This window comes from Euleptes europaea, chromosome 8 (assembly GCF_029931775.1).
Source record: "Euleptes europaea isolate rEulEur1 chromosome 8, rEulEur1.hap1, whole genome shotgun sequence".
Classification (NCBI taxonomy): Eukaryota; Metazoa; Chordata; class Lepidosauria; order Squamata; family Sphaerodactylidae; genus Euleptes; species Euleptes europaea.
In genome coordinates this window covers 19025701-19044106 of record NC_079319.1, presented here as the reverse complement: position 1 = coordinate 19044106, position 18406 = coordinate 19025701, and the positions used below count along the sequence as shown (strand labels likewise).

The following is an 18406-nucleotide window of genomic DNA, read 5'->3' as shown; positions in this document are numbered from 1 at the left end:
CTTCTTGAAATAAGACTTGAAATCATTTTGATGCAACATGATCTTCCCACTTAATAACTTTCTGTGCAGTTTATTATGATTTTCTTCAGCATACATGACTATTGCCACAGCAGACAAACTGAGAGGTGGTTTTTTTATTACACAGATGACAACAAAATCAGTTGTCAAAGACATATTTTTAAATGGCATTTGTCAGAATACATGTTGATCTTTGGTCTTTCCCCTTTCCTTCTCCTTTCCCTCCAGGTCATGTTCAGTCAAACAGGAAGCGCTTTTGTACAAATACCTCATTTTTGATCTCTTACCAGAGAAAGTAATATTGAATCCTTCATACGATATTGAAAAGTCAGAAATGAAGCGCAACTGAGCCCTGAAATTTCCATAGAGACCGGCGTTGATTGCCGACGGAAGTTCTGAGCCAGTCAGGCGTGCCAGTGGCCGAGTGAAGCTGCCGTTCTCCGTGATTAGTAAGTAGTCGTGATGATCTTCCAGATGAAAGGTGTGGAAGGTGAACTGCACTCCTATTAGGAAAAAATAAAATAAAATTAGAGCCACATATCACATAGTTAACATGAAAGCAATTATATCACTGATTAAACTCATACATCTCATTACAAACATGGGCTCTGAAAATTAAACAAGTCTTACGTTACCCTTGCCCTCATTTCTAGATCAGTTAAAAAAAAAAAACTCTGAAACGAGTTTTTTTAATGCATTTTTAGATATTCTTTTGTGTCTTATTGGGGAGGGGCTGGAAGATGAAGAGTGCTTAAAACATTAGCATTCATTTATAGAATCGCAATCAGATGCTATTGTTAATTTTCAAAAAAAATTGCCTTAAAAAGTGTACTGTTGAAAACTCGGTGCTTTTCCTCATAGTTGTTAAATGGTGTTTGAATTTAATAAAACGTGGAAGTTAAGCAAGGATTGCACACATGTGATTGCCAGTTGCTGTCTCTGCTCCACACTTACCCCCCATCACACCTTCCTAGTAGCAGTGATGGGGTTTATTTTAGCTATGGGTTTGTGAGTGGTCAGTAAGGCAACTTTAATAAATACCTGTGCTGGAATACGTGCTGCAGAGTTCTGCTGCCCTTTTCCAGGGATGTAAGTGTAGATGACTGGGGAAGGCAATGGCAAACCACCCCATAAACATAGTCTGCTTAGTAAATGTGATGTCACCCCAAGGGTCAGGAATGACCCGGTGCTTCCACAGGGGACTACCTTTGCCTTTACTTAAGGAACTTGGGGAACGGAGGGAAGATATTGTGATGGACACCCTCATTTCTGCCCTCCAGGCATCCCAGCCAGTCCCTCCCTACAGCACAGGTCTAAGCAGAGCTACACCCTTCAAGAGTTATGGCACTGAAGTCAACAGGCTTCGAACATTGTAACTCTCTTTAGGATTGTAGCATTATCTTATTAAAAGAAGAAGAAGGTTGGTTTTTATATGCCGACTTTCTCTACCACTTAAGGAAGAATCAAACCGGCTTACAATCACCTTCCCTTCCCCTCCCCACAACAGACACCCTGTGATGTAGGTGGGGCTGAGAGAGTGTGACTAGCCCAGCTGGCTTCATGTGTAGGAGTGGGGAAACAAATCCAGTTCACCAAGTTAGCCTCCGCCACTCATGTGGAAGAGTGGGGAATCAAACCTGGTTCTCCAGATCAGAGTCCACCTCTCCAAACCACTGCTCTTAATAACTATACCACACATTAGGTATCCTTAAAATATCTTTGGATCTTACTAATAAGTTATGGTAACTAGGGGTTGCTGTGTCCTGCATAGCCCAGGCTAGCCTGATCTCATCAGATCTCAGAAGCTAAGCAGGGTCAGCCCTGGTTAGTATTTGGATGGGAGAGCACCAAGGACCACCAGGGTTGCTGTTCAGAGGAAGGCACTGGCAAACCACCTCAGCTAGTCTCTTGCCTTAAAAACTCCACCAGGGGTTGCCATAAGTTGCTTTTGCCAGGGAGGGTGGGCTATAAGTCTAATAAAATAAATATGTAATAAATAAATAAGTCAGATGTGACTTGACAGCAAAAAACACACACACATAACTAGGAGGTAAAATATCTTTTCTGTATCCATACACAATAAATAAGTACAATAAAAAATGGTTCTGTCTTACCAAAAAAAGAGGATACAATGGTATGCCTGAAAAAATAGTTATGCTCCAATAGAATAAAATGTGAACTATTAAATTATTTGCCTTGTTAATAACGTATGCCAATTTTAAATTGGATTGGACCCTGGAGACAGTTCCAATATAAACAACTAGAGCAGAAACCTGTGGCTGTTGAGAAACTCTCAGATAATAAGACAGCCACCAGTTGTGAATGAAGTAAAACATTTAAAGTCAAAAAGAGAACAAACATCATAGAATACATTAGCTTCAGGCTGAGATTAGACAGCACACAGAATTGTGGTTTCTTTTAACTACGGTTAGTTTGTGAAACCAGGATTCAGCCCAAAGAACAATCACACACGTTCTGATTTGTTAGAAGTACTGCTGACTTCATTGCCTTCCCTCAGTAGCCTACAGGACACTGCTGGGAAACGAGCCAGGACTAAACCATTTGTACATCATGCAAAACTACAGTTAAGACTAACTGTGGTTAATAAAGCAACTGTAGATCCTGGATACATGGATCATGACTAACAATCCCTAGCCCGTTGGTCCACATTCAGGCAATCACATTGATCATTGTGAGTTTAATTAAACCATGGCCTTGTACTGAGTTAATTTCTCCCTGAGTCAATAAGGATGATTCGTATGAAGATCACCCTCAGCCTTGGTAATTCAACGTCGACGATGGTGGTATGAGAGTTACAATCCATGCCTCCAGAACCTGAGTTGGTGAAATCTCATGGCCAGCTCAGATAAATATGTCTGTCACTGGTACACATGTTGCTACATAATCCAGCTATCATAGCATCATTATGTAAAATGTATTTTTGTTATGGTATCCTAATAGAGCACACTCTACACTTTTGGGATTGTCAAGAAAGGCCTTTTTTGAACACTACCTTGGTTTAGATTGTTCACTGTCATATCACGAATCACTTGTTCAATATCAAAAAGTACTAGTCTTCCTCTAGCACATATTGGAGTAGCTGGCAACCCCCAGGAGATTTTGGAGGCATGGCAGGGCCTACCTTGTGGCACATGATGGTCCAACACCATTTCCAGTTACATAAACAGAAGTGATGTCCTGGCATTGTGGCAACGCTCCACCCATTTTCCAAATCTCTGTGGTAAAACTGTAAAGATCCGGGCAACTCCTAAAGCAGGGGGCCTCCAAAATGGTCCCCGTGGATGCCATGGGACTTGCCAACACCTTTCCTGGTGCCCACCAAGTGTTGCAGAAAGTGGGTGGAGCCAGACAGGGCTTTTGCCCAGCACAGCTTCTAATTGGCCGTTGGATATCTGATTGGTGGTGCAGTCCTTAAAGGCATTGCTTTGGAAGCAACTGCCACCACAGCAGCAGACCAGGATCTTCACTGTGTGACTGAAAATAAACTGTAGTTATGCAAGAAAATATTTTTAAACAATATTTTCATTTAAAAGGGTACCATGTTAAGCAGAGCTTCTACTCGATATGATGAATAGTTATTGTTAGAATTGTGTTTGACCTCACTGCCTTCCATTCTGCGTTGGTGGCCCACCACCCTGTGTTAGAATCCTGAAGGTGCCTGCAGGCTCAAAAAGGTTGGGGACCCCTGTTCTTGAGCACTGTGGCATTGCCATGAGGTCACCTCTGGGTATGTACCTGGAAGTGATGTTGTAGTGTCTCTTCCCCCCCCCTTATTTTTGCTTCTGCTACTCCACTGAGCAGCGGCGGGAACTAGGGTTGCCAGGTCCAGGTTGGCAAACACCTAGAGATTTTGGGGGTGGAGTCTGAGGAGGTTGGGGTTTGGGGAGGGGAGGGACTTCAATGCCCTAGAGTCCAATTGCCAAAGTGGCCATTTTCTCCAGAGGAACTGATCTCTGTCGCCTGGAGGTGTAATAGCTGGATATGTCCAGCCACCACCTGGAGGCTGGCAACCCAGAGCCTAGCAAGAACCCAGAGCAGTAGTGGTCCAGAGGCAGGCTGCCCTATACTAGAGCACACTAAAAACTAGTGAAGATACTCATGGTGTAGCTTTCCTGCTGCCCACTTGTGCTGTGGTCGCCAGCGCTAGCGTCACCTCTGAAATCTTCGTAGTTGGAGAACCTCAGGAAAAGCATGGAAAAGGGAAGCAGGCGGAAACTGCCCACCACCATGCACGAGCACAAGTGCCCTTACATTCATGCAAGTTTAGATCCACACCTATACAGGAGCCATTGCAGCACAAACATTGTGGAAGAAAGGACACCAATATAATTAGCAACACTTCAGGCCACATTATGTACATTTCATATGCATTTATTGTTTGCAAGGCAAGGTCCCCATGTTGACTAAACTGGAAGATGAAGGGTAACACCTAGGGTTGCCAACCTCCAGGTAGTGGCTGGAGATCTCCCACTATTACAATTGATCTCCAGCCAATAGAGCTCAGTTCACCTGGAGAAAATGGCCGCTTTGGCAATTGGACTCTAGGGCATTGAAGTCCCTCCCCTCTCTAAACCCCGCCCACCTCAGGCTCGCCCCCCCAAATCTCCAGATCTGGAGCTGGCAACCCTAGTAACACTACCCCCCCCCCCAAAAAAAAACATACTAAACTGAAGTAGAAGCCTTTACGGTTATGTAAAATAGAAGTAAATCCTGTACCTTTCCCATGGGTAACATCCACAGTCCATGTACAATTCAGCGAATTTGGGTAGAGTTCAGGGTAACCCGGAGACAAAATAGTTCCGCTCGGTCCTCTAACATCTCCTCCGCACAAAGCTGAGAATGAGACACGCACAGAAACGTAGGCACATAAATACTACTGTTCATATTAAAATTAAACACAGAAAAGGAACAAGTGGAAAATCTATTATCTCTGTTTAAACAATGGCCTATATGTGGGAGTGCCACCCGTTCCCTTGGGTGACAAATCTCTAATTGTGCCCAATATTTACACAAAGAGCTCAGAAAGGAAACATGATTAATTAATTGTTGAGAAGCGTCGGTAATAACAAAAATGAATTGCTAATTATGCTGGTTGATTTCAGAGACTTCCTGATGGAAAAAAAATGTATTATTCACACCAAAAAATGATTTACATTTTCAGTATCAACAGTGAGTATTAAGCACATGTATAAATCATAAATGGGAAAGGGAAATTTCAGCAAGGGGAAAATGTAAATGCAGGGCATGGAGAGACGAACCACTTTCTATGCTTTAACTAACTTTTCATTTCTCCTTTGCTTACATCATATAACTAACACATGTGTTTAACCCATGGTTTATATGATACGTATGTTGATCCCGCTGCAGCATGTGGTCAAGCAGGTGTTGCACATTTTGAAAAACAAAAACAAAAACCATCAATGAATGTATATCAGATCTGAAAGACAGAATAAGTGGGCACACCAGTAGTAATATGCAGCTGATCAGTACTAGCTGGAGATCTCCTGCTATTACAACTGATCTCCAGCTGATAGAGATCAGTTCAGCTGGAGAAAATGGCCACTTTGGCCATTGGACTCTATTGCACTGAAGTCCCTCCCCAAACCCCACCCTCCTCAGACTCCACCCCAAAAATCTCCCGCGGGTGGCGAAGAGGGACCTGGCAACCCTAGACACAATGTTCCTTTCCTAGGAACAGATTGCCCCTTGGCTCCCACCCGCTTTGTGGATCTGCAGCAGCTGCCTAAACTTCTTCCTTTGCTGCTAGGCTAGGAGAGGGTGGGGTGAGTGGTATCTCCTCCCTCCACTCCCACAGCCCCTTTCCACCCCTTTCCTGTTTACTCAGCACTAAGTCCCATTCTGTTTAATGGAATTCGCTCCTTAGAAAGTATGCTTAAGACCGCAGCCTCGGATGGAGAAAGGTCTTCCGACTGACACAATTTGAAATTGCTGCTGCATCTCACGCCCACCGGCTTTATTGATATTGGACCTTTAATTGCTCCTTTCATGAACCTGGTTCCTTTCGGCACCCCATGTTATTGAAACCGGCCCTTTTATTACTTGTACCCAGAGTGGTTTTTCTCCCAGCTACCGGCATCTGCAGCTTTAGCAGTGCCTTCATTTGCACGTTGGTTTTTTTATTCAGAGCACTTAATTGGAACACTTCAGCTTTGTGCAAAATGACAATGAATACACATAAGTTGGAAAGTCAAAGGGAGAAGGGCATTGCCGAGCACGTAAATGCAGTGAATGCTGGAACAACAGGGAAAGGCGTGCAGAAAGGAAGGGCATCAGTAACTATGTCAACAATGGGATCATAGACCACTGTCCCGCCAGCTGCATCAAAATCACATTACCAGTTCAAATGGAGCCACAAGTCTTTTCTTAATAAGCAGCTATCCATTGCAATTTGTCACAAATTATTACTTACACAATTATAATCTGTTTTAATTGTTTCTATCCATGGGTTTAATTGTGTATTGCTTTGTAAGCTTCATTTAAAGCCAAGTGCTAATAGTCCTCCTATTTACCTGCCCTGGGCAGGGAATTATGTGCTCCCAGCTACAATTTCCCATCCCCAAGGAATGGAGAAGCAGTAGAAAACAATGGCCCTCACATAGTGACACTCTAGGAATTTCCCTAGTCTCTATGGTAAAGCCGTTAGAGAATAGAGGACACAGCCTAGAGAGTGATCTGGAAATGACATCACATCCTCCCTAAACTTCACCCTTCCCACGCACTGCCCCTCAAATATCTCCACATCTGACGAGGCAGAGTTGAGAAGTCTGGGTGCAGCTTTTAAGGGGGGAGAGGAGAGATCTGAGGTTTGCTATTTTATCTTTGGTTTTACCTGAAAATGTTTTTAATTAAACAAATAAATAATAGTTGTTTTTAGATAACACATTTTACAAATAAATAAAATACACTAAACTTCTTGGGACCAGGGTAACTTTTAGTGCTCTCCCATGAAAGTGCCTAACAGTTAAAAACATCCTTAAAACCTTGCTCTGTAGCCCTGCTCACAATTAATTAATTAATGTACAATCGGTGCTTCATTATTCTTCATTCGTATGTCGTGCAATTCTCATGCTGAATGTGTGTTTGAAATCCCACAGTGATCCAGGTACTGGTCCCTGGTATCAATTGTAAAGTGAAGATATGTTGGCTCTTTCTTGCAAACATTCATTCGCTGTAACTTGTGAACAGGGCTTGTGTGCTTTGCTTTCAGAAGAGGGGTAAGGTTTTTTTCGGTTGTTGTTCTTGGTCTTTGGAACTCTCTATCCCTGCCAATGTCCACCTGGTGCCCAATTTGATGAGCTTCAGGCACAAACTAAAATCAATGTCAAGCTGCAAGCCTGAGAACACTTCTCTGGCAGTAAGCCCCATTGAATAAAATGGGACTCATTGCTGAGTAGACCTGCTTAGGATTGCTCCTTTATTCTTTCAGGCATTTTGGACTGACCTTGAAAGTATGCATTTATATATCATCTTTTGTTGTTTCATTGCTTGGCCCTCTTTCGGACTTGGGGCATTTTATAAAGTGATCATTTTATAATGAGGCTATACAGCTGATTGCATGCCGCTGCTTTACTTGCTGATTTTACTTCTGTAGCATATCGTGCTTTTGTTTTAGGTTTGTAAACCGCCTTTCAAGCTTCTTAGCTTAGAGTGAAGTCAGCATGTAAGAAAGACAGAAACAAATAAATAATGAAAGCACTTGCATAGAAGCCAATTCTGAGGTGACCATGTGTTTCTGGTGGGGTAATGGTTTAGAGCCAGTGTGGTGCAGTGGTTAAGAGCAGTGGACTCTAATCTGGAGAACCGGGTTTGATTCCCCACTCCTCCACATGAGCGGCAGACTCTAATCTGGTGAACCGGGTTGGTTTCCCCACTCCGGCACGTGAAGCCAGCTGGTGGTCCTTGGGCTAGTCACAGTTCCCTTAGAACTCTCTCAGCCCTCCCTACCTCACAAGGTGTCTGTTGTGAAGAGGGGAAGGGAAGGAGACTGTAAGCTGGTTTGATTGCCTTAGAAGGTAGAGAAAATTGATGTATAAAAACCATTTCTTCTTCTTTTCCCTCACATCTAGCTCAAGGTTTTTTTGTTTTTTGTCACACCCAGCTCTTGTACATCTCTCCACTGGAGGAACTATTAAAGGTTTATCCGTGGCACTTGACAATTATGGGGAACAGAAGAGCACATGTCAGCTGTGCATTCTACTCCCTCATCTGTTTTGTCACATTTGAAATGTTTCCTGGAAAGGTTGGTTAATAACCACAAATTTCATTAAGAGAAACAGAGACAGGGCATCAGCAGTTAACTATTTAATCCTCCCATACAAACCTGTTTAAGATCATCCTCAGAGGCTTTGCTTATTCCATTTTGTCAACCCAAACAGGTAGGTTTTTGACAGTGTCTGTTTAAATCAGTGGGTTTAGAAGACCATAACTCTGCATAGAATTGCACTGCAAAACTATCTAAAATCGGTGAATTACTTCAATAGAAGTTTGGACATCCAACACATCTTTTTCTTAAATCTTAACTATTTTCTTAAACATTTAGCTTCCCTTGCTGTTGCTGATGTGTAGTCATTTAAATTAAGAACTTTTCCAAATGGAAAACTGTTCTTCTACTGTTTGGTAGTATTTAACCAACATACATAATTTGAGAATCGTTGATTGCAATTCTTAATCAACATTAATAATTCCTCCAAATTAAATAATGTGAAAGCTTCAGCTAATCAAACTCTCAGTCATTGATATAATTTCAGGAAACTTTTGAACAGTTGTAAAGCTTTTTTTTCCCCTGAGGTGGGTCAGAAGCCATTCTCAGCTGATCCCCCATCACCTGTAAGTTGGCTTCTAATTACCCTTGAAGCTTTCCTGTGTCCCAGCAAACAAGGCTAGGATACAGAGACGCGCTGGGCGATCGGGACCTGTCTCATCCCATGATGCACCTGACTAACAGACAGCTGCAATCTTGTTTGACAGCTTCTTGGTTTCCTACTAACTTCTATCTTGCTCTTTACATTGATCCTTAGTACAATTACGGTTTGCCTGAAGTACTGGCAAATCTTGTTTATTTTCACTTTTTTATAATTCTGGAAACCACTATCGCATTTCAACATTAAATATGATATCCTGTTCAAATGAGTGCTTTTCATCAGTAAACCACAGTGTCTGGCTACAGAATTAATCGGACGCAGCGACACTGTTTTGCCCCTGGAGTTTGCTTAAATGAATGTCTTCTTTTTCTCAGGGCAATCCACATTTCATAGTTTGCAGCTTCTCATTTTGAAACCCATAGTGTTGGATTGTATGACCCCACAGAATGAGAACTCTGTCGAATGAGATTAATAAATCATTGTACTGGTCTCTTTACAAGAGAGCCCAGTTCTTTTGAAACCAAGCTTACACATATCCCGTTCCTACAACCTTATTTGAGAGAGGACCTTTAAGCACTTAAAGAAAATAAATTTGCCTTAACTGAAATAGGTTCCTTTTGTCCCATTCTTAAAGCAGATTCCAGCAGGCTCCTAAAGTCTGGTTCTTTTCATTATTTTACATCAAGATAAAATTGCTGTATTGATCTACTAGAACAGAAGCAATACCATTTACAAAGACTGACCAAGAATCGCAATTCAGAACATGAAGTTTCAAAACACCGCTAACACAATGAAAAACTGGTAATTTTAGGCTAGGGCAAAGAATCCTATGCTGCTTTCATTATTACTATCATTAGTTTTCCAAGCTGCATGTACAGTGCTATGGGTTGGATCCAGATTAAATGTTCCTTCAGTGGAACAGAACTTCCCTGCCTCCCACCCACCCCAATGCAGCCCACCAGATGCTCTGGGTGGTAGAGGTTCCTGAAGAATCACAGAATCAGAGAGTTGGAAGGGGCACACCGGCCATCTAGTCCAACCCCCTGCTCAATGCAGGATCAGCCTAGACCAGAGGTGTCAAACATAAGGCCCGTGGGCTGGATTCAGCCCTTTGAGAGCTCTTATCCGGCTGGTAAGGCAGCCACCCCCTCCCCCCTGGTCCCAATCTGGGCTGGCGAGCCTGCTGCGGTTTCACCAGCTAAGGCAGCCACCACCACCCCAGTCCTGAGATGTCAATTATAAAAGACTGTTAAATAAAAGAGTGTTATTGTTTTAAACAGGTCTGTATTTTGAGTTAAAAAATAAAGTTAAAAAATAATATCTTTAATTGGCTTTGCCTGTGTCTTCTATACACTATCTCCAGTACACAGCATTAAATTTTATGGTACACATGGCCCGACCTGACCAAGTGACATTTATGTTATATCCGACCCTCGTAACAAATGTGTTCGACACCCCTGGCCTAGAGCATCCCTGACAGGTGTTCCCCCAGCCACGGCTTGAAGACTGCCAGAATGACACAAGGGGGCCTGCAGTAGAAAAGGTAAATCAACGGGGAATGGCCAACTTACTGGTCAGCACAATCCCCAACCTTACACTATCATGTCACTTTCTTCAGATGTGAATGCTGGTTCTTTCCTTCAAATATTTTCCTCCTACTTGAATAGATCCAGTACTTCATTAACTACTTTTGTTTCCTTGCTTGCAGTGCAAACAAGTGACATCCCACAAATTCCAAAGGTGATTATGATGCGGGTTTCAAAATTGTGCACCTCAAGCAAAGAAGGGGGGTTCAAAATGAAAGTGAGCAAAACACTGGATAGGCTTCATATTTCAATTCCAGCATTGCAAGGTAAATTGAATCAGCTCAACAAGAAACACCAAGTTAGCTCTCTGAATTCTCATGCAAGCTGAACAAAGGCCATCTTTAAAATGCACACCATTTTGCAAATATGGGGATCCTTTTCTTCTGTCAGTAGAAACATTACTTCCAAAACTGGAATAACCAGCTTGAAGGTCATTTAGGCAAAAATTCAACAGTAACTACCCCGTACATTTATTTTTGGGTTGTTTATGCTTGGATGCATCTGTATATACCTTTCTGTAAATAAACACGACTTGGCACTCAAGAAGCTTTTTTGATGCAAGAAAGTAATGTTAGAAAGGGGGGGATAAAGTACAGGAAGGCCTTCCCTTTCAGTCAAGGTTAGATGTGAATAAAGAATCAGTATCCAAGGAAAGTTTATCCAGCCAATATGAACAAGCAAAGTCAAAGTACAGGAAGCAACAACAGTGTGAAATGAAGAAAGCACGAAATGTGGCATGAGCAGACAGTAAGCAGGAACTTCTCTTTGGGACCAAATTAGGGGTGCCAGCCTCCAGGTGGTGGCTGGAGATCTCCCAGAATTACTCCTGATCTCCAGACTACAGAGATCAGCTACCTTGGAGAAAATGGCTGCACTGATCCCTGCGGAGCTCCCTCCCCTCCCCAAACTCTGCTTTTCCCAGGCGCCACCTCCAAATCTCCAGGAATTTTCCAACCTGGAGGTTGGCAACCCTAGCGAACCCTGGTTGCACAATCTGTACAGCTGCAACCTTTTATGATTCTGCAGCGGTTGCTCCTACTGTTGCCACTCAGCCACAGAACTATGCACAAAACAAATGATATTTTTTTCTGTCAGACACAAAGTTAGTCCTCCTCCTGGCATTTAGTATGGCAGAAACACACACACACACACACACACACACACACACAGGTTGTTTATGCATGGGAGCTTTACCTGAGGTTCGTTGCTCACTGGACCCACACTTTCCTGTTGGGAATCTATGCACCAGCAGTCTCCAAGCTCAAATCAAGTCCCTGCCCCGTTAAATGCTGCTTTGTAATTGGCTTACTTTGCAGTGCTTACTGTGAAAGAAAAGCCCTCCCACCACCGAAACCCAATGGCAGCATAAAAAAGCATTTTAAGAACAAACATAGAACAATCTGAAAGGAGGGGGGAGAGAAAAATCCAAGCCTCATTTTTAAAAACCCTTTCTTCTGCTCAGAAAGAGCTCCCAGGAAGCAGCAAGCATTTGAATCCCCGCCTCTTTGCACCCTGCTTTGTAATTGGCTATGAGAGAAAGAAAGCTTCCATGTCCTGCACTTTGCCTATGCATCGGGATTTCACCGGGGCTGATCTCAGGGGAGACAGAAGAATCAGGTTAACAAAGGAATGGGAAGTCCCAGGATTAGTGAGGGCCGGCAGCGAGGTCATCTCTAATGGACGGAAAACTCATGCATAACTCCAAGGAACAACCGAGACAGACCAGGGGCAAACGTGAGTGAAAGTACCCATGCATAAACAATGAGAGAGTGGGGGGGGGGAGGAGGGAGGAAGAACCTTTCTAACCTCCCATGAGCAGGGTTGCTAGACCAAACTTTGACTATTAGTGGTCTAACAGTGCAATCCTGAATAACCTAAATCCATTGAAATCCATAGGCTTTAGGATGGAATAACTGCACTGGATTGCACTGCAAATCACAGAGGCTGCTAAAGTCATACAAAAGGACTTAGCTACCCACAAAGGCAATAAAATGTGGAATGGATCCAACTTTAAGTTCATACAAGGGACAGATCTTGGGGGGATGATACTTTGCCCAGATTTACCCCAATTCTTTAAAAAAAAAAAAATATTACACTGGAAGACCCAATAGAGTAAGAACATTAACATGAGTCGCCATAAATGGACCAGGATAAATATACTCAATCTTGCCTTCAGAGGATATTTATTCAGTGGACAATTGCCATTTACTGATGTACTCTAGAGGGTGGGGGAAAAAGAGAATCTCATTTACTTAATGAACTGCACGCTAGTTCAGTATCTCGAAGAAGAAATTTGTCACAATATGTAATGTTATTGCACGGCAGAGAATACTTTTCACAGGGAGATCCTTAATAGTGTTTATTTTTATATGGTAAGCATATAGTGCCCAGTGGTGTAAGAAAAATTGCTTCTACACCCAGACTTTAGTCATGAAATAGGATCCATCTCCATTAACGGTAAGCTACAGTAGCATCAGAATAGACTATTACAAGCTGTGGAAAGCAATCCTCTGCAGCAAGGACAAGACAGCTTAGAAGAGCAGGTTTAACAGGCACCAGTTCATCATGCTGTCACATGGTGTCATGTAAAAGAAATTACACCTCTCTATTTCACCATGGAGACCTCCCCTCAGTGCGAATCCTCCCTGCCTTGATTTCCAAGTACAGCTGACAATGGATTGCACACCTGACGACCACACATCCACCTGTGGCAAAACACCAATTGGCACTGCTTCTAGGCAACACGAGCGTTGGGATAGAGAAATGTGGAGTGGAGTTACGAACTACCTTAAACTTGTATCATGGTTAAAAACATTAAAAATGATAAAACAAAGCACCATTGCCACTGGTAAGGTTAATAAACATGAACCACACACCATACACGTTTCGGCCAAAAGGCCTTCATCAGTGGTCAGATAAAAACACATATAATGCACACACAAACAATGTACCGCAATATATAAACAAAAATTAGAAAAGCCTGGGTATGTATGTAGGGTGTACAACAAATTTCAAATGTGAAAGCCCTCTAATTGAAATACCTGCAAGTTGTTCTTGGGGCAAATTCTACTCTAGGCTATATTAGTCTCCCATACAGAGCGTGCATGCTAATATCAACCTACCGCAAACCTGTGCCCCAAAGTCCCCTAAGGAGACCCCTGTCCAGAAGTGTTAAGCACACAAGCTCAACCCTCCCCAAAATTGGATCCAACCCAATGCCAAAACTGCCCCAAGTTGTGATGAGAGCAAAACAAACATGAATGCTGCAAACAACCGAGAACCAGGGGAGGGAGGAAAAAACAGCCAGAACAGAGTGAGGATGGATCACGGCAGAGGCCACTTTTATGCAGGGTGGGCAGACCAGAGGAAAACTTTCCCTCTGAGGTCCACTGACCCAGCCAACTCCAGGATCCACCCAGCTGGCCCCAATTGGCCAGCTATGCAAAGAGGCTCTGCAAAGGCAGCAGAAGGCGTGCGGGCCCTCCCACGCACCGGAGGAATGATATCCACCCCCGGCTCTCAGCACCACCCCTATGGGGAGCAAAGGGGCCACCCTGGGTAAGTCCGAGGGCCAGATGATGGCCAGCATAGCATTTTTTGAAGGCCAAAGTGGGACCCTTCATTTAGCTTTGCCATCCTCCAGGAAAGTACTGAAGTTCTCTCAGAAATAAAGTTGATCTCTGCCTTACCGAGATTAGCTCTCCTGGAGGAAATGGCAGCTTGGGAGGGTACAGTGTATGTAGGGTTGCCAACCTCCAGGTACTGGGGAGAAAAACGGCGCCTCTGTACTCGTACGAAAAGGTTTAGAAAAACAGTACAGGAAACTGTATATACACAAAGTGCAAATATTTATAAGCTACTGAGGTGAAACATGGACCATATACGTGACATATGAATGCTAACCTGGGCTTTCCTATGTATCTGATTAAGATTCTGTTCTAGTTTACTAGCTGCACTATGTGATGTACTTTACTGACGTCTGATTGTAATTGCTTATACTTACCCTGTGTGGGAAGGAATGATGAATATGTAACAGCACTTTTGTATTGTAAGTATATTGTATTGACTCATTTTTTAATAGTCATAATCTTTATATATTTATATACTGATGGTAATATATTAATTTTTAGAAGGACTGAAGAAAGATTTCCACTGCTGTGGATCTGAAACGGCCGTATCCATCGATGATTGTGGCTCTATATGAACTTTACACAAGGATTACAATATTAGCATTCATTTGGTACTCAGTTGAGACCTTTGGAACTTCCTCTATATATTTTTGGTACTCAGTTGAGACCTTTGGAAATTTCTCTACATGTTTTGTGTGAACTGTACATATTGTATATAATTGTGTTGTATATATGTCACGTATATGGTCCATGTTTCACCTCAGTAGCTTATAAATATTTGCACTTTGTGTATATACAGTTTCCTGTACTGTTTTTCTAAACCTCCAGGTACTAGCTGGAGATCTCCTGCTATTACAAGTGATGGAGATCAGTTCACCTGGAGAAAATGGCTGCTTTGGCAATTGGACTCTAAGTCCCGCCCTCCTCAAACCCTGCCCTCCTCAGGCTCAGCTCCCCAAAATCTCCAGGTATTTCCCAACATGGAGTTGGCAATCCTACATTCAATCCTTTTCAGCAGTTGAAAAACTGGCTGGCTTTAACCCCATAGGAACACACTGTAGATACCATTGTATATGAGCTCAATCAAATCTTACCATCACATGTAGGAAGTGGATGGCTCCACCAGTGATTCTTTTCACACAGCAGAGGCTCTTCGTGGCTCAGTCGATAACCCGGGTCACATCCAAATGATACTGTTGACCCAATGGAAAAGTCATGCCCATAACGACGACCGTGAACAGGTATGCCAGGATCCAAACAAGAGTAGGTGTTAACTGTTACACCTGAAGTGCAAGAAAGAAGGTTCCAAAGATTAAACATATCCCTCAATCCGGGATTACAAGTACTGGGATTTATGTTAATACATATGCCACTGTATTTTATTTTGGTAAATATACTAGGCTATCGTACTTTGGTCACATTATGAGAAGACAAGAGTCACTGAAAAAGACAGTCATGCTAGGAAAAGTTGGGGGCAGCAGGAAAAGAGGAAGACCCAACAAGAGATGGGTTGATTCTATAAAAGAAGCCACAGCCCTCAATATACAAGATCTGAGCAAGGCTGTTAGAGATAAGACGTTTTGGAGGACATTTAGTCATAGAATTGCCATGAGTCGGAAGAGACTTGACACACACAAAGATACTATGGCATTGTTGGTTGGAAGGGTGTTTGCAGGAATGGTATGTGAACGATGACATTAATGTGTATATTATATTGAGCAATATGAACCTGTGTGTGTGTGTTTGTGTGTGTGTGTGTGTGTGTGTGTGAGAGAGAGAGAGAGAGAGAGAGAGAGGCAAGAGATGGACTTTGTTGATCTCCAATGTTTCTTGTAGAAATCATCACCCTGTCTGTATCTTAGCTTGTTACTTAGAAAAAAAATATTTCTTTAACACAGGCATATAATATTCAACCATGCCAGACATGTTGTTAGTCTTTAAGATGCTACTGGACTCTTACTCTTTTCTACATATAATATTCAAATGGAATTTCTCCTGTCTGGTAATGCAAAGCTTTCAAAATAATACTAACACAGAATATTGAGTGCCTTTGAGACAATCCTGGTGAGATTAATTCCATACCATATCTATACTGTCTTAGTGCAATAAGACCTCAATAAGGAACATAAACTTATTCTTAATCTTACAGAAGTACTTAAACCTGTGTATGATCAAGGGCTTAACTGTTAATTTTAATTAAAATTTCAGAGTCCTCACTGGAGATTTGAACCTGGTTCTCCCCAGTCTTCATCCAATACTCTAACCAGACGAGCTTTCACCACCCTCATAAGCACTAGGTTGATCGATGATGATGATGATGATGTATAATACCTGCATTTTAATTATACAAATCCCGAATCAGTTTTACCTTGAGATTGCTGTGGCCTATAATGGCATGTTAACTGCAGGAGAAAATTAACTCTCCTCCAAAAGAGGTCTCTAGGGTTGTTACTAAACAAAACTGTGTAGAAAGAAATGGTCAGGACCAAAACCAAAAAGAAACCTACAGCTGAAGAACACTTCCAATCCGTATTTGGTGTCTAGTTCAATTGCTGCTGAGTTCATTGTTTATAATGGTTATAGATATTTAAAATAAACTTTTAGCAGTTTTATAGCTTCTTTATGCTTTTCACAATAACCAAATTAGCATTAGCCACTTTGGGAACACTGCTGATGTGGGAAAGTCAAAAATAAAGTCGGGGGACGGGGGATTCTTTCTTGACTAATTTTTCAACTGGTATTAGTGTTGTATAATTATGGCAAGAAGTGAATGCTAAGAAAATGCAAGCTTATGCAGAAACATTAAAAGAACTCCAGGTTTTCTTGGTATGAGAAAGTCTCTGTGTCATTTTAGCTACTGAATTGCTCTAAAATAGTATTTCCCAATGTCTTCAAACTTGGATTTTAAAATTTTGACATGATAGAATAGCAATAATTTAATCAGTGTTGTGTTTTCTTTTTTTAAAAAAAATAGCTACTCTCTTTTCTGGTTTATCTGAGGTCAGTATAAGTAAAGAGGTGACGTTATGAAGATATACCAGAAGTCAAAGATTGACTGAGATGTGCACTAACAAGGAAGTTCAGTTCTATAGACTCTTTCCCTTAAACATTTCCCAACTTGTTAGCAATAAATCTTCTCCCTCTCTGTGCTGTTATCATAAATACTTCTGATCTTTGTCTCCTAGTTGCTGCTTTGCCCAGGACATGGACTCTGTGATTTAAAGCACCCTGGTGAGAACGAGCCCTCAAACCACCTAAAGGGTCACCCAGTGGCCAAAGTTGCTCACGCTCAAGGGTTGAACTAGATTGGATCGACCCTGAAATAAATCAAGTGCCAAGTCACGGGGGAGTCTTGAGAATGCAGAGTTCTCTTGGCAAAGTAATCACCCTACCATGACTTTCTTGCCAGACAGAAACTGCTTTAATAATGATCATAAATAAATTAGAGAGATGGCAACCGAAAATGACAGAATACGCGGTGATGGCCAAACTAACCAGCATGTTGAAAGGAAAAACGATGGAAGAATTCCAAAAGAAATGGGAATGTTACTTTGAGTATGCTAACTGGAAAGTATAGAATAAGAGATCTATATGGCTAAAAAAACAAATGAAGACTTATAATAAATGTGCAAAGAATACATATAGAGTTAAAACAATAAAACATTAGTATCGAGTATAGATAGGATAAAAGCAGTGTATTAATTGGTTTTGCTAGGCATATATGTTAGGTTTAGATTAATCATGGTAATATTAAAAAAAATGTTAATTGATTTCCCTGGAAGAAGCCCAATCTGTATGTGAATGGGTATGCGTATGTGTATTTTGAATATCTGTAATTTTTAAAATGTTAATAAAAACATTTTCATAAAAAAATAATGATAATAAACAAAGTGGGCCAACCATTAACATGTTTTAAACATTTTAGCAGTCTTTCATGACTTGTAGATAGCGCGGAATCAGTTCAGAGTAGCCATTTTCTCTCTAATTATGGAACTGTGATGGCTCAATCAATTGTTCTCGATGGGTCTTTTTACTCTGACAACTAAATAACAGTTGCTATATTTCTCAAGGAGCAAGAAAACTAGGAAAGTAATTTCAACCAAACCCCCCCTCCCCAAATATCTTTGGGAGCTTTTATTTATGTATTATTTATCTATTATTTATTTATTTATCTTTTATTTATTTATTATTTATTTAAACACATTTTTTCTGTAATAAACTGAATACAGTGCAAGCAGGCTTCATTTGATATTTGCAGGGTGTGTGTGAA

The 18406-nt window shown here is 41.6% G+C and overlaps 1 protein-coding gene across 1 annotated transcript in view; it reads right to left on the bottom strand.

Moving 5' to 3' along the window:
• Positions 1 to 18406, bottom strand: part of CSMD3 (CUB and Sushi multiple domains 3) — a 712581-nt gene that overhangs the window by 227443 nt on the left and 466732 nt on the right. Inside the window, exons 19-21 of the mRNA XM_056854045.1 lie at positions 15231 to 15419; positions 4756 to 4872; positions 306 to 521 (exon numbers count right to left, since the gene is read on the bottom strand). Of these exons, the coding sequence (XP_056710023.1) occupies positions 306 to 521; positions 4756 to 4872; positions 15231 to 15419 (522 nt within the window). The remainder of the gene's footprint in view (positions 1 to 305; positions 522 to 4755; positions 4873 to 15230; positions 15420 to 18406) is intronic.